Source organism: Bubalus kerabau, chromosome 1, assembly GCF_029407905.1.
Source record: "Bubalus kerabau isolate K-KA32 ecotype Philippines breed swamp buffalo chromosome 1, PCC_UOA_SB_1v2, whole genome shotgun sequence".
In the NCBI taxonomy this organism is placed as follows: domain Eukaryota; kingdom Metazoa; phylum Chordata; class Mammalia; order Artiodactyla; family Bovidae; genus Bubalus; species Bubalus kerabau.
In genome coordinates, this window is record NC_073624.1 from 206,671,470 (window position 1) to 206,686,710 (window position 15,241).

A 15,241-nucleotide genomic window follows, 5' to 3' on the forward strand; every position below is an offset into this window, starting at 1 on the left:
TCAAGGCAGATTTTCAACCACTGGACCACCAGGGAAGTCCTAGTATGTACCTGTTAACCCCAAATTCCTAATTTATCCCTCCACTGGCCTTACATGGAAGCCAAAAACTACAGCTAAGAAGCAGAAACTACCTTTACTCATGGAATGAACTCTCCAATTTGTCATATCATATTCCTACGATAGGGTTTTGTTTTTTAAGTAAAATATTCTTATAACCACATCTTCATTCAAAGAAAAGGGAAATGTAGATTAAAAGGGTGTATGAAAAGCAGAACATTGAATGGTGTTTAATACAACTGCAAAATTTGTGCATGGAAAGAATACATCTTAAATCAGAATTATGCAACAACTCTAGAAGGCAACTGACTTTGCAGTCCCTCATCTAGTTCTTCTGGATCCATCATTATTGGAGATGTTGAATAGTACTGCATCTCCTTTAAGCTTTGAATTGATGTTAAAAAAAAAAGTCTCTCAAGTGGCTGCTCAGTTCAGTTCAGTTCAGTCGCTCAGTCGTGTCTGACTCTTCGCAACCCCATGAATTGCAGCACGCCAGGCCTCCCTGTCCATCACCAACTCCCGGAGTTCACTCAGACTCACGTCCATCGAGTCAGTGATGCCATCCAGCCATCTCATCCTCTGTCGTCCCCTTCTCCTCCTGCCCCCAATCTCTCCCAGCATCAGAGTCTTTTCCAGTGAGTCAACTCTTCACATGAGGTGGCCAAAGTACTGGAGTTTCAGCTTCAGCATCATTCCTTCCAAAGAAATCCCACGGCTGATCTCCTTCAGAATGGACTGGTTGGATCTCCTTGCAGTCCAAGGGACTCTCAAGAGTCTTCTCCAACACCACAGTTCAAAAGCATCAATTCTTTGGCGCTCAGCCTTCTTCACAGTCCAACTCTCACATCCATACATGACCACTGGAAAAACCATAGCCTTGACTAGACGGACCTTTGTTGGCAAAGTAATGTCTCTGCTTTTGAATATGCTATCTAGGTTGGTCATAACTTTCCTTCCAAGGAGTAAGCGTCTTTTAATTTAATGGCTGCAGTCACCACCTGTAGTGATTTTGGAGCCCCAAAAAATAAAGGCTGACACTGTTTCCACTGTTTCCCCATCTATTTCCCATGAAGTGATGGGACCAGATGCCATGATCTTAGTTTTCTGAATGTTGAGCTTTAAGCCAACTTGTTCACTCTCCACTTTCACTTTCATCAAGAGGCTTTTTAGTTCCTCTTCACTTTCTGCCATAAGGGTGGTGTCATCTGCATATCTGAGGTTATTGATATTTCTCCCGGCAATCTTGATTCCAGCTTGTGTTTCTTCCAGTCCAGCGTTTCTCATGATGTAGTCTGCATATAAGTTAAATAAGCAGGGTGATAATATACAGCCTTGAAGTACTCCTTTTCCTATTTGGAACCAGTCTGTTGTTTCATGTCTAGTTCTAACTGTTGCTTCCTGACCTGCATACAGGTTTCTCAAGAGGTAGGTCAGGTGGTCTGGTATTCCCATCTCTTTCAGAATTTTCCAGAGTTTATTGTGATCCACACAGGCTGCTATTTGCTTCCAATTTTACTTTAAAGGTCTAAGAAAAATTCCAGGACATTGTCATAAAGTTTGTGCAGACTGTTGGTTTTAAAAAAAGTCACAGCTTAAATGTTGAGAGTTACGCTTTATCCGGCAGAAATTTTCAGGGCTTAAGCCCAGGAGGCAGCATCTCAAGTAACCCTGAGAGAACTGCTCCGAGGAGTGTGGGGAGGAGTCAGGTCATATGGAGGTTTGCAACAAAGGGCAGGAAGTCTGAACATCAAAGGTATTTTTGTGAATTAAAGAAAACCAGATATCTTGAGTTAAGGAATTTGGTGATTTTCTATACATGAGAAAGTGAGAGTCTGGGTTTATGGAAATCATTTCTTTTGTATGCATCTCAGCTATCTAGGGCCAGTATCCTGCCTTTTTCCCTCAGTGCTAACCTTAGCAAGTGGCTGCTGGATCACAGGTTGTTCTTCTTGGTTGCCCTGAAGGCCTAGAATCACTGATGACTATGGCATCCTTGTTTATTGATATGGCAGAAAATACTCCATTTCTCAAGACCTATTATAAGACCGGATTCAGGCCTGAAAGAAATAGCCCAAACCTAAGTCCTTCCATTCCTTAATGTACTCTTCACAGAACTTTAGTTTTCAAAAGCCCTTCGGGTTCTGTCTCAGCAATTTAAATGCTGTGAAATTGGTGGGGTCAGATAGCACAGATAGGGGACAATGGGGCCCAGAAGGCTGAGTGCCTTGCTAGGAGTTAGACAGACACTTGATGGAAAAGCAGGCACCAGACCCTGACCCCTCTGCCTCCCAAAGCCTTCTGGAGATTGGACAGAAAAACAGGTGGCCGGAGAAAAGAAATGGAAATGAAAATAGATCTGAGGAGAGGTGGAGGGTTCGGAGGGGAAAGGAAAGTGCATAAGAAGGCAGACATTGAGAGGTGGAGATAAGGTAGTAGAAAGGGTGAGGGGCTGCTTCCAAGGAGAGTGAGATAAGGCAGCATATCTGGGGCTTCCGGTGAACCTCATTCCCTCAGTGGCAAAACTAGACCAGAGAGGAGGAGGTTTGTTCAAGGACGTCCAGTACTTTTCCACGTGGACACTGGAACCTGAATCCAAGTCCTCTGATCCCACTCATGGGATCTTCCTTCGGTTGATCAGAGAAGATGGGCCAGAGGGCAGAAACCCGAGAAGGCCTGAGGCAGGCAGGGGCAGAGTCCCAAGAGGAGTGGACAGAGAGCTCTGCCTAAGTCTGGCAGAGCCCAGGTGGCCGAGTCCCAACAATTTTCATGAGCCCCTAATCTTCCAGCTTCTGGTTCGAAGGCGGCGAGGGGAAATGCCTTGCACCCCTGGCCCAGTATTCAGGGACTTTCAGAGTGAGAGATGGTCAAGGGCTTTTGGAAACATCATGGCAGGAATCAAACATCAAACGACTGTTATTTCTGAACGGCCACAATTTCTTAAGAAACATTCTGAAACACTAGAGATGAAAATGCTTAAAGAGCAGGCAAAATCTGTCGAGTGGCATTCAGGAGTTACCGAAGCATTCGGAACCTCTTGGCTCTGAGGTCTATTCAAGGGTCATAAGTCTGGAAGATCCTGACTTCAGTTCAGTTCAGTCACTCAGTCATGTCTGACTCTTTGCAACCCCATTGACTGCTGCATGCCAGGCCTCCCTGTCCATCACCAACTCGCAAGAGTTTACTCAAACACATGTCCATTGAGTCGCTGATGCCATCCAACCATCTCATCCTCTGTCTTCCCCTTCTCCTCCTGCCTTTAAGCTTTCCCAGCATCCGGGTCTTTTCAAATGAGTCAGTTATTTGCATCAGGTGGCCAAAGTATTGGAGTTTCAGCTTCAGCATCAGTCCTTCCAGTGAATATTCAGGACTGATTTCCTTTAGGATGGACTGGTTGGAGCTCCTTGCAGTCCAAGGGACTCTCAAGAGTCTTCTCCAACACCACAGTTAAAAGGCATCAATTCTTCGGCGCTCAACTTTCTTTACTCTCACGACTCTCCTATCCCTACACGACTACTGGAAAAACCATAGCTTTGACTAGACAGACATTTGGCAAAGTAATGTCTCTGCTTTTTAATATGTTGTCTAGGTTGGTCATAACTTTTCTTTCAAGGATCTATCCTGCCATCGCCTAACTCCAAAAGGCGACTTGTCCACACAGTTCCTGGACTATTTTCCGAAGTGTTCGGGGTCGGCACAGGAGAAGGCGCCCTCTGGCGGGTGAAATTATCACCATTTCCATCCCTCCCCAGCACCTGGGTTGGGCCGGCAGGCGCAGACGCAGTTGCGCGCCGGCGGCCGTTCAGACCGGATGTGGGTGCTGCTGAGGTCACTTCCGGCGGGTGACGGTGCGGACGGGTCAGAAGCGTAGAGGCGGCGGCAAAATGGCGGCGCCTGAGGAGCGGGATCTAACCCAGGAGCAGACAGAGAAGCTGCTGCAGTTTCAGGTAGCAGCGAGCACTCGGTGCAGCGAATGTTGCCGCGGGCTAGGGAGTGGGTCCCTAGAGGAGCCCAGAACCCTGCTCAGATTGGGCCCGAGATTCTTCTCAGACCAGCAGACGGCCCCCTCCCCCCCAGCCGCCAACTGCCCTGCTAGGTGCCCCCGGCCTCCGAACCTCTGTTTGTCCCTGGCCTTCCAGGAATGGCTGCGGCCAGACCTGCTCTCGCTCTGTCTCATCAGAGGGTCAGCTCTCCAGGTTCCCCTTTAGCAGTGCCCGTCCTTAGCCATCCTTTCCAACCAGGTTACCGGTTGGACCCTCTCCGCCCACGACTCTGGATCCGCTGAGATGCTTAATCCCCGCCGTGGAGTTGGCCTCGTTTCGTGTCTCTGTTAGAGCTTTTCCCCAACTTCCCCATGCCATTTTTACAAACATTGAGGGCTTTTTAGGTGCCAGGTCCTGTGTTGGGCGCTTTGGTAGGGCGGGGGCAGAAATGGCCCCCACCCTAAAGGTGTGGGAGGACACCTCGTATTGAAACAATGCAGCGTTGTAAATGTCATCTGTGCCTTCTGAAGGGGGTTATTTCCTGGAGCTGATTCCTGGACTCAGGCGCTTGACTCTGAGGAGGATGGACGGTACACTTGCTGCAGTCTGCCTCGTTTTAGTGGATGTGTAGGTTAAACACTTTTGGCACTAAACACCTTATCCCTGAGCTGGAGAATCCGGTTGGAGGAAATTTAGGTTACCTTGGCTCTGTATTACCCTAATGGGTACCAGTTTATTTCTGCGGTACATATCTTGAGTGTTTACCCCCTGAGGACGTTGTGGAGATCACAGTGAGTTTATGGATGTTTAAAGGGCTGCATAAACAGTAAACTTCTCTCAAACAGTATTGCAACTGTTAATCCTTATTTAACTTAGGGTAGAATTAAAGTTAGTGGTGCACCTATTTCCTAATATAAACTGTGCTAAGTATTCATTAATTCCGCTATTATTTACCAAGAACTGTAGTGCTCAGGCCATAACACCAAATGGTTAGAACACCATTTATTCAGTGTGGTGGTCTAAGTACTTTGCTGAAACACTTAGCACACTAATGCATTTTATACAAGGGTTTAATTGTTTAATACAACAATTGTATTTAATACAGTGGCCCTATGAGATTCATATAGTTACAATCTCTGTTTTAAAGATGAGGGATATGAGACTTAAGAAGTAACATGCCTGGTTTACACAACTAGTAGGTTATGGTGTCAGATTTAAAGCCAGGTCCCTTGCATTTCAGCATTTCCTGAGTTCTTTAGGTGATGCTGTGCAACACGTGGGATTAGCAGTGTACAGCTGAAAGTGGAATGCCAGTGCTCTAATACTGTTTTTTTTTTTTTATTCTTTTTGTAAGTTCTAGCTTTTCTGTGGTTTCCTTGATTTCACTGCAGTTAATTTTGAAGTGTTCTCTCTTAAATCAAGCAGTGGGTTGGAAGCGTATAGATTGGAAAATACTGTCATAGGAGTAGTTGACATTTGATTGGAGTTCTGAGTAGAGAAATTGATGATACAGCAGATTAGAATTAGAATGAATAAAGAGCGGACAACTAGCTTCCACTTCCTGGTAGACCACTAATTTCAGAGTTTTGTTTAACTTTGGCAGATCATTTTATTCCTTACAACTCTTGAGAGATAAGCCCCCGTATGGTTTTAAAGTGTAATGAGGTGATGTGAACCGTAAGTCATGAAGTACTAAGTCTGGTCCTGGAAGAACATGACTATGTGGTAGCTTTTCTGAGATAAAGTGCATGGGAACCTCTGTTTTTGTCTTCACTGGGTATTTCTATCAATAAGAGAGGTGAGGAGCAGGTTAGAATAGTATTAAGATTGCTTTATTTAATAAGGCAAGTACATTTTACATTTGTGTGTTCTCTAAGCAATTGCTTGGATCAGGTTCACCATCCAGATTACCATTAACACTCCGAAATTTACTAGGTGTCAAGCATTATACCAGGTTTTGATGTACATTAACTCTTTTAAACCTTATCATAACACTGTAAGGTGTTAACCCCAATTCAGTGTATTAACGAAGAAACAGGTTCTGTGAGGCCAGGTAACTTGCTGAAGTAGTAAGTGACAGAGATTTAGAAATCCATACCCTTAGCCATCTTGACTATAAGCTAATGGAGAAGCCAGATATATACATAAATAATGGATATTTTTCAGTATATTAGTGCTCATAAGTATAATAAACATAGTGGTATAAACCAAGGAAATTTAGGGAATAATAGTATTGATGAAGGTGGGAGGAGTAAAGAAGTTGGCTTTGTAGTTACCATTAAGTTTCTACTGTGCCTCAGGCATGGTGCTAGACAGTTGATAACCATTATGCTTAATTCTGACAATAGCCTTGTAAAGGTGCCACAGGTGGTATGCCTCCTAGGTAAGGAAATGGATCTATTGAAGTATTTTCTCCAGATAATTAAGCTATTAAGCAGTGGGGATGGAATTAGAATTAGAAATCTAGTGGGTCTAGATCTGAACTTAAAGGCTGGACTCCTTCCACTGTTCTTTGCTACTTTGAAGGAGGAATGAAATAACTGGAGGTGGGCAGGAATATGTTCAGAGCTGAGAGATGACTGTGAAATAATGTGGAATGTGTTTGTTGTGATGGATTTCAAGAATTGGAAGTTGAAAATAAGACTGGAAAGGTAAATTAGAGCCAGATTTTGGAGGCCTTGCAGAGCAATGTTCAATGGTTTAAAGTTTAATCTGTAGGTATGAGGAGCCACCAAAGGTTTTTTCTAACTCTCGAGTGAAATAACACTGGGTTTCAAGTTCGCTTCACTAAAAGTATGGAGTGTGTGCTTGGACTCGCCACAGGGATCAGAGCAGATGACACTGCTAGGAGTCAGTTTTTAATATGTTGCTTCATTTTATATATTGAAATTAGCAAAAAGTAAAATATTTTGGAAATCTCAGGTTTCTTTTGTTTTACAGTTTTTGTGACACATGATTTGATTGGAACTCCTTAGGGTATATTTAGCAGGTTCTGAGTCCGTCTTATGTCTTTTAAGATTTTTCTAGTTATTTTCTCCTCTTTATTTTGGATCTAGTTGAATATGAGTAAATGATGCCATATTTGTTTTAGGTGCTTCAAATGGGAAATAATGGGTTTTTAGAGGAGCTAATGCAAATACGGGGAAGGTCATTTGTATTGAAGTCCATTTTTCCAAGTTTCCAAGTGTAGCAGACTTCTGTGGTGTACTGCCTCTAGGTTTTGTTTGAACACCTGGAGAAGAATGACATGGGCAAAGAGAAGGGACTGAAGGAGCTATGCGTGGCCAGTAGAGGAAGAGTTCTTTTCTTCTTGTACAGGAGTATGAAATTTGAGGTTTGAAGGTGTATTTATTTTTATGTTGTTTGAACACTTATTGGGCTCCCCTGGTGGCTCAGATGGTAAAGAATCTGTCTGCAATGCAGGAGACCCAGGTTCAATCCCTGAGTTGGAAAGATCCCCTGGTGAAGGAAATGGCAACCCACTCCATTATCCTTCCCTGGAAAATACCATGGACAGAGTAGCCTGGCAGGCTGCAGTCCGTAGGGTCAGAGTCAGACACGGCAGACTTGAGTGACTAACACACACACACAAACAGTTATCGAACATTTACTTATCCAAAGTGCTCTAGATGCATTGTATCATTAAGTCCTCCCAATAAGCATGGTGTAGGTTCTGGTGTTGGTGAGTAAACTAGGATGAGGATATAGTTTACCTAAGGTTAGTGACAATGGCACCCCACTCCAGTACTCTTGCCTGGAAAATCGCATGGACGGAGTAGCCTGGTAGGCTGCAGTCCATGGGGCCGCTAAGAGTCGGACACGACTGAGCGACTTCACTTTCACTTTTCACTTTCATGCACTGGAGAAGGAAATGGCAACCCACTCCAGTGTTCTTGCCTGGAGAATCCCAGGGACGGGCAGCCTGGTGGGCTTCTGTCTATGGGGTCACACAGAGTCGGACAGGACTGAGGTGACTTAGCAGCAGCAGCAGCAAGGTTAGTGATGAGCTTAGAATCCAGAAGTCTGGTTCTCTTTCCTGTCACCTGACACTGCCTCTCTGGCTTTAGGTTTTGATTTTGTTTTCAACTACAGGTGAGTGAGTAGGGCCAGTGGAAATAGTATGGGACACTTTTAAGACAGAACACAATAAAGAAAGTCCAAGAGTGTGATTCTAATCCTGGAAATCATCGCTAATGTGAATTCTCTTCATCTCCTCTACATGAAGATGGACTTTTTAAGGAGAAGGGAAGAAGAATCCCCCAAAGTGGGAATGAACAAGGAGCACCATTCTCTCACTTCCATACCCACAGGTAGGAGAGAGAAAACGAGAGAGAGGGCTTCAGTTCAGTTCAGTTGCTCAGTCGTGTCTGACTCTTTGCGACCCCATGAATCACAGCACACCAGGCCTCCCTGTCCATCACAAACTCCCGGAGTTCACTCAGACTCAGGTCCATCGAGTCAGTGATGCCATCCAGCCATCTCATCCTCTGTCATCCCCTTCTCCTCCTGCCCTCAATCCCTCCCAGCCTCAAAGTCTTTTCCAGTGAGTCAGCTCTTCGCATGAGGTGGCCAGAGTACTGGAGTTTCAGCTTTAGCATCATTCCTTCCAAAGAAATCCCACGGCTGATCTCCTTCAGAATGGACTGGTTGGATCTCCTTGCCGTCCAAGGGACTCTCAAGAGTCTTCTCCAACACCACAGTTCAAAAGCATCAGTTCTTCGGCACTCAGCCTTCTTCACAGTCCAACTCTCACATCCATACATGACCACAGGAAAAACCATAGCCTTGACTAGACGGACCTTTGTTGGCAAAGTAATGTTTCTGCTTTTGAATATGCTATCCAGGTTGGTCATAGCTTTCCTTCCAAGGAGTAAGCATCTTTTAATTTCATGGCTGCAGTCACCATGTGCACTGATTTTGGAGCCCCAAAAAATAAAGTCTGACGCTGTTTCCCCATCTATTTCCCATGAAGTGATGGGACCAGATGCCATGATCTTTGTTTTCTGAATGTTGAGCTTTAAGCCAACTTTTCCACTTTCACTTTCATCAAGAGGCTTTTTAGTTCCTCTTCACTTTCTGCCATAAGGGTGGTATCATCTGCATATCTGAGGTTATTGATATTTCTCCCGGCAGTCTTGATTCCAGCTTGTGTTTCTTCCAGTCCGGCATTTCTCATGATGTACTATGCATAGAAGTTAAATAAGCAGGGTGATAATATACAACCTTGACATACTCCTTTTCCTATTTGGAACCAGTCTGTTGTTCCATGTCCAGTTCTAACTGTTGCTTCCTGACCTGCATACAGATTTCTCAAGAGGCAGGTCAGGTGGTCTGGTATTCCCATCTCTCAGAATTTTCCAAAGTTTGTTGTGATCCACACAGTCAAAGGCTTTGGCATAGTCAGTAAATCAGAAATAGATGTTTTTCTGGAACTCTCTTGCTTTTTCCATGAGGGAGTATTTTTAGGGAAGAGCCAAGCTTCAGTTAGAACATGAAAGTGAAGGAAGTGCTCAGGGAATTTAAGGATGGATGGGCTTCCCTGGTGGGTCAGGTTAAAGCGTCTGCCTGCAATGTGGGAGACCTGGGTTCAATCCCTGGGTCGGGAAGATCCCCTGGAGAAGGCAGTGGCACCCCACTCCAGTATTCTTGCCTGGAAAATCCCATGGATGGAGGAGCCTGGTAAGCTGCAGTCCATGGGTCGCAGAGTTGGACACGACTGAGTGACTTCTCTTTCACTTTCACTTTCCAGGGGATATAGCTGATATAGCAGGGCTTTTAATTCTAAACAGAATCCTAAAAATGTGCTAGACTACTTTCCAGGAAGTTTTGGCAGCCCACAGTCTCACTGAGAGGATATGAGACGACCTGCTTCTACACATCCTTGCCAGCATTGGATGGTATCTTTTCAGTTTTTGTCAATCTGATTAAATTTTCAGAGTCCTTACCTCAATTTGCATTTCTAGTGATAGTGGTAGATATAATTCTTTTTTTTTATTTTATTTTATTTTATTTTTAAACCTCAAACACTGTATTAGTTTTGCCAAACATCAAAACGAATCCGCCACAGGTATACATGTGATTTTTGTTTTGCAGTCACTTGAGTTTGAACAGCTAATGCAAACACTTGTTTTAAGCTATTTCAAATGGAAAAGAGTAGGAACATAAGAGTGACAGATTGGCTTATCAGCCTCTGTTTTAAAAAAATAGAGATAATGCATGTGTCCCTCCTTATGTGGAAGTTATGTTTTCTGGTTGCCAAATAAAATGTGCCGATTTTCAATTTCATTGTTCTATAAACTCCTGATTGTGGATGAGATTGAAGTTCTTTTGGCTATTTATGGTTAGTTATTATATAAATTCCTTGTTTATCCTTTGTTCACTTTCTTTTGGATTATTTGACATTTTCTTAGCAGTTTGTATAAGTTCTCTATACTGGACGTGTATAGCAAATATTTTCGTTCATGACATCATTTATCTTTGCTTGTTATCTCTTCCCTTCAGTTCAGTTCACTTAGTTGTGTCCGACTCTTTGCGACCCCATGAATCGCAGCACGCCAGGCCTCCCTGTCCATCACCAACTCCCAGAGTTCACTCAGACTCACGTCCATCGAGTCAGTGATGCCATCCAGCCATCTCATCCTCTGTCGTCCCCTTCTCCTCCTGCCTCCAATCCCTCCCAGCATCAGAGTCTTTTCCAATGAGTCAAGTCTTCGCATGAGGTGGCCAGAGTACTGGAGTTTCAGCTTTAGTGTCATTATCTCTTCCCTTAGACTTGTTTAAAATTGTCATCTGATTGCCTTTTTGTTCTTTCTGGCCTTTTGATTGTCTATTTTGTGTAAGAATGCCTTCCACTTAATGAGGTTATACAAATGTTCTCTGTTGTTTTAAAAATATTTTACAAATTTATTTTTAAAATCAGGTCTTTAATCCATATGGAATTAATTTCTGTATATATGAGATGAGAAACCAACTTCACATTTTTCCAGTAAAGACTGTAGGTTAGCTAAATAGTCAGTTCCTCCCCCAACTGATTTGAGTAGTCCTTTTTATCATACTTCTCGATAACCTATTTGCTAGTAGCATTGCTGAATTAATAATACCAGCTTTATATCAAATTTTAATATCTGAGAGGACAGGACTCTTTCCCTATTCTTTTTTTAAATTATTGGTAATTCTTACAAGTTCTTTCATGTACATTTAAAAATAATTTTGTGCAGCCATGGAATTACAGAAATTGCTTAAAATAATATATTAATTTGGGACTGGTTGAAGTTCAGGAACATGTACATTTCTTTATTCAGATGTCACATGTCCCTTAAAATATTTTTGGTAACTTTCTTTTAGATTTTTGTACGTTCCTTATTAAACTTATTCCTAGGTATTTTGTAGTTTTGGTCACCCTGTGAATGGGATACCTGTTTATTTCTAAGTGGTTACTAATAGAAACACTGTGGCATTTTGCATATTTATCTAGTTTTTTTTTTTTTAATTGTTTAGTTTTTATTTCATAATCATAAATTTAACTTTGCAATCCAGCTAAACTTGGAGGGGGATAAGGAAAATATGGAACCCAAAGAACTGTAGCAAGAGCACAAAGATTATAGGATATTTCAAGCAGATGGGGTGAAGGGGTGCTCTCCTGGGCTACAGAAGGAATGGTCTGGTGCTTAAGTAAAACACAAGTCAAATTTATTAGATTTGTCCACAGTCAGCAATGGTGATCTTCTTGCTGGTCTTACCATTCCTGGACCCAAAGCGCTCCATGGCTTCCACAATATTCATGCCCTCTTTCACCTTGCCAAAGACCACATGCTTGCCATCCAACCACTCAGTCTTGGCAGTGCAGATGAAAAACTGGGAACCATTTGTGTTGGGGCCAGCATTTGCCATGGACAAGATGCCAGGACCTGTATGCTTTAGAATGAAATTCTCATCATCAAATTTCTCGCCATAGATGGACTTGCCACCAGTACCATTGTGGCGTGTGAAGTCACCACCCTGGCACATAAATCCCGGAATTATTCTGTGAAAGCAGGAACCTTTATAACCAAATCCTTTCTCTCCAGTCCTCAGAGCACGAAAGTTTTCTGCTGTCTTTGGAACTTTGTCTGCAAACAGCTCAAAAGAGACGCGGCCCAAGGGCTCGCCGTCGACAGCGATGTCGAAGAACACGGTGGGGTTGACCATGGCTAGACAGCAAAGGAAACTCCGGGGTGGCGGCGTCTGCAAGGCCTAGTTTTTTTTTTAACTTTATTTTCTATCCAGTTTCTTATCCTGCTTTCTGATCTTTACTAATTTTCTAACTGCTAATTTTCTAGTTTTATGTCTGGGGCTCTTTTAATAGCAGTTTTATTGAGATATAATTCACATATCATAAATTAACCCTTTTAAAATCGTAAATTAATCCTTTTAAAGTATGCAGTTCAGTGGTTTTAGTATATTTACAAAGCTGGGGAGTCATTACTGCTGTTTACTTCTAGAGCATTTCTGTCACCTCAGGAAGAAACCCATTAGCAGTCACTCCCCATTCTTTCCTTCTCACCCCTGGTAACCAGTAATCTATATTCTGTCTCTAAGGATTTTGCCAGTTCTGGGCATTTGGTATTAATGGAATCATATACTGCACAGCCTTTTGTGCCTCACTTCTTTCATTTAGCATAATGTTGTCAAAATTCATCCATATTGTATCCTGTATCAGTATTTTTTTTTATGGCCAGTAATATTTCATTGTGTGGATAAAACACATTTTGTTTATCCATTCTTCAATCCATGGCCATTTGTATTGTTTTCACGTTTCAGCTTATTAATGCTGCTATGAATTTGCATACCAGTTTTTATTGGGACATGTTTTCGTTTCAACTAGGAGTAGAATTGCTGGGTCACATGGTAACTTTAACTTTTTGAGAAATTGCCAAACTTTTTTCAAAGCAGTTATACCATTTTCCCTAGCAATAGTATGTGAAGGTTCCTGTTTCTCCACATCCTTACTAACATTTGTTAACCATTCATCTTTGAAACCTTCCTAAAAGTGTGAGATATTATCTCGTTGTTTTGATTTGCATTTCCCTAATGACCTAAATAATAATGGGCATTTTTTCTTATGTTCATTGGCCATTTAGGGCTTCCCTGGTGGCTCAGATGGTAAGGAATCTGCCTGCAATGCAGGAGACCCAGGTTCGACCCTTGGGTCAGGAAGATCCCTGGAGAAGGAAATAGCTACCCACTGCATTATTCTTGACTGGAGAATTCCATGGACAGAGGAGCCTGGCAGGCTGCAGTTCATGCGGTCGCAAAAGATTCGGACAGGACTTAGCAACTAAACAAAAAAGATACTGAATTCAGTTCCATGTGTTACGCAGTAAATCCTTGTTGCTTGTCTATTTTATGTATGGTAGTTTGTAGCTTTTAATCCCATTTTCTTACTAATTTATCTCTCATCTCTCCTCTTATTCCTTTCCCTTTTAGTAATCATGAGTCTGTTTCTGTTTCTGTATATAGATTCATTTGTATTATTTTTAGATGCCATAGATATGGGATATGATATTTATCTTGTTCTGTCTTCAGTTCAGTCACTCAGTCGTGTCTGCCTCTTTGTGACCCCATGGACTGCAGCACGCCAGGCCTCCCTGTCTATCACCATCTCCCAGAGTTTACTCAAATTCCTGTCCATTGAGTCGGTGATACCATCCAACCATCTCATCCTCTGTTGTCCCCTGCTCCTCCCACCTTAAATCTTTCTCAGCATCAGGGTCTTTTCAGATGAGTCACTTTTTTACATCAGGTGGCCAAAGTATTGGAGTTTCAGCTTCAGCATCAGCCCTTCCCATGAACAGTGAGTGATCAGTGATCAGTCCTTTCAATGATCAGTCCTTCCGGCCATGTGGAGATACCGCACGTCCAAGGTCAGAGAAACCCCAGTAAGACGGTAGGCGCTGGAGTGGCTGTGAGGAGATACCCCACACCCAAGGGCGAAGGAGAAGCCCCAGCAAGACGGTAGGAGGGGCAAATTCACATTCAGAATCAAACCCCATTCCCATCAGAAACTCCTAGAAGGCTCAGAAAATCTTGGTGCGCACCAGGTCCCAAGGACCCCACAGACACTGAGACAGAACTGTGTTTGAGCGTCTCTTGTGGAGGTATGGGTCAGCAGTGGACTACGGCAGGGACAGGGGCTCTGGGTGTGGGTATGGCATAAGTCCTCTTGGAGGAGGTCGCCATTAACCCCACCATAGACCTGCCAGAACGTACACAGGACTGGGAAATAGACTGTTGGAGGGTACAACAGAACCTTGTGCACCAGAACCCAGGAGAAAGGAGCAGTGATCCCACAAGCAGACTGTCTCGGACTTGCCTGTGGGTATCCGGGAGTCTCCGGCGGAGGCATGCGTTGATGGTGGTCTGCTGCAGGGTTGGGGGCACTGAGTGTAGCAGTACATGCATGGGATCTTTTGAGGGAGATCCCCATTATCTTCATTACCTCCACTATAGTTTCATTTCACTTCAGTCGCTCAGTCGTGTCCGACTCTTTGCGACCCCATGAATTGCAGCACGCCAGGCCTCCCGGTCCATCACCAACTTCCGGAGTTCACTCAAACTCACAACCATCGAGTCAGGGATGTCATCCAGCCATCTCATCCTCTGTTGTCCCCTTCTAATCCTGCCCCCAATCCCTCCCAGCATCAGTCTTTTCCAATGAGGCAACTCTTTCCATGAGGTGGCTAAAGTACTGGAGTTTCAGCTTTAGCATCAGTCCTTCTAAAGAACATCCAGGACTGATCTCCTTCAGAATGGACTGGTTGGATCTCCTTGCAGTCCAAGGGACTCTCAAGAGTCTTCTCCAACACCACAGTTCAGAAGCATCAATTCTTTGGCGCTCAGCTTCCTTCACAGTCCAACTCTCACATCCATACATGACCACAGGAAAAACCATAGCCTTGACTAGATGGACCTTTGTTGGCAAAGTAATGTCTCTGCTTTTGAATATGCTATCTAGGTTGGTCATAACTTTCCTTCTAAGGAGTAAGCGTCTTTTAATTTCATGGCTGCAGTTACCATCTGCAGTGATTTTGGAGCCCCAAAAAATAAAGGCTGACACTGTTTCCACTGTTTCCCCATCTATTTCCCATGAAGTGATGGGACCAGATGCCATGATCTTTGTTTTCTGAATGTTGAGCTTTAAGCCAACTTTTTCACTCTCCTCTTTC

The 15,241-nt window shown here is 43.4% G+C and overlaps 2 protein-coding genes across 3 annotated transcripts in view; one reads left to right on the top strand and one right to left on the bottom strand.

Annotated features, from left to right (window-relative positions):
• Nucleotides 1–3,845: 3,845 nt before the first annotated feature.
• The window catches only part of FAF2 (Fas associated factor family member 2), a 71,619-nt gene continuing 60,223 nt past the window's right edge, over nt 3,846–15,241 (top strand). Inside the window, exon 1 of one of the 2 annotated variants that reach the window (XM_055550907.1) lies at nt 3,846–4,001. In XM_055550907.1, coding sequence (XP_055406882.1) covers nt 3,939–4,001 — 63 coding nt within the window. In that variant the 5' untranslated portion in view covers nt 3,846–3,938. The remainder of the gene's footprint in view (nt 4,002–15,241) is intronic. The other variant, XM_055550918.1, reaches the window with a different exon arrangement.
• On the bottom strand, nt 11,503–12,260 carry LOC129630360 (peptidyl-prolyl cis-trans isomerase A-like). The gene has a single exon (XM_055550932.1). It carries the CDS (start codon nt 12,222–12,224, stop codon nt 11,730–11,732), a length of 495 nt encoding a protein of 164 aa, XP_055406907.1. The 5' UTR covers nt 12,225–12,260; the 3' UTR covers nt 11,503–11,729.

Bases quoted from the DNA above. Each gene is read 5' to 3' on its own strand.
- LOC129630360 (XM_055550932.1), bottom strand. From the start codon at position 12,224: ATGGTCAACCCCACCGTGTTCTTCGACATCGCTGTCGACGGCGAGCCC.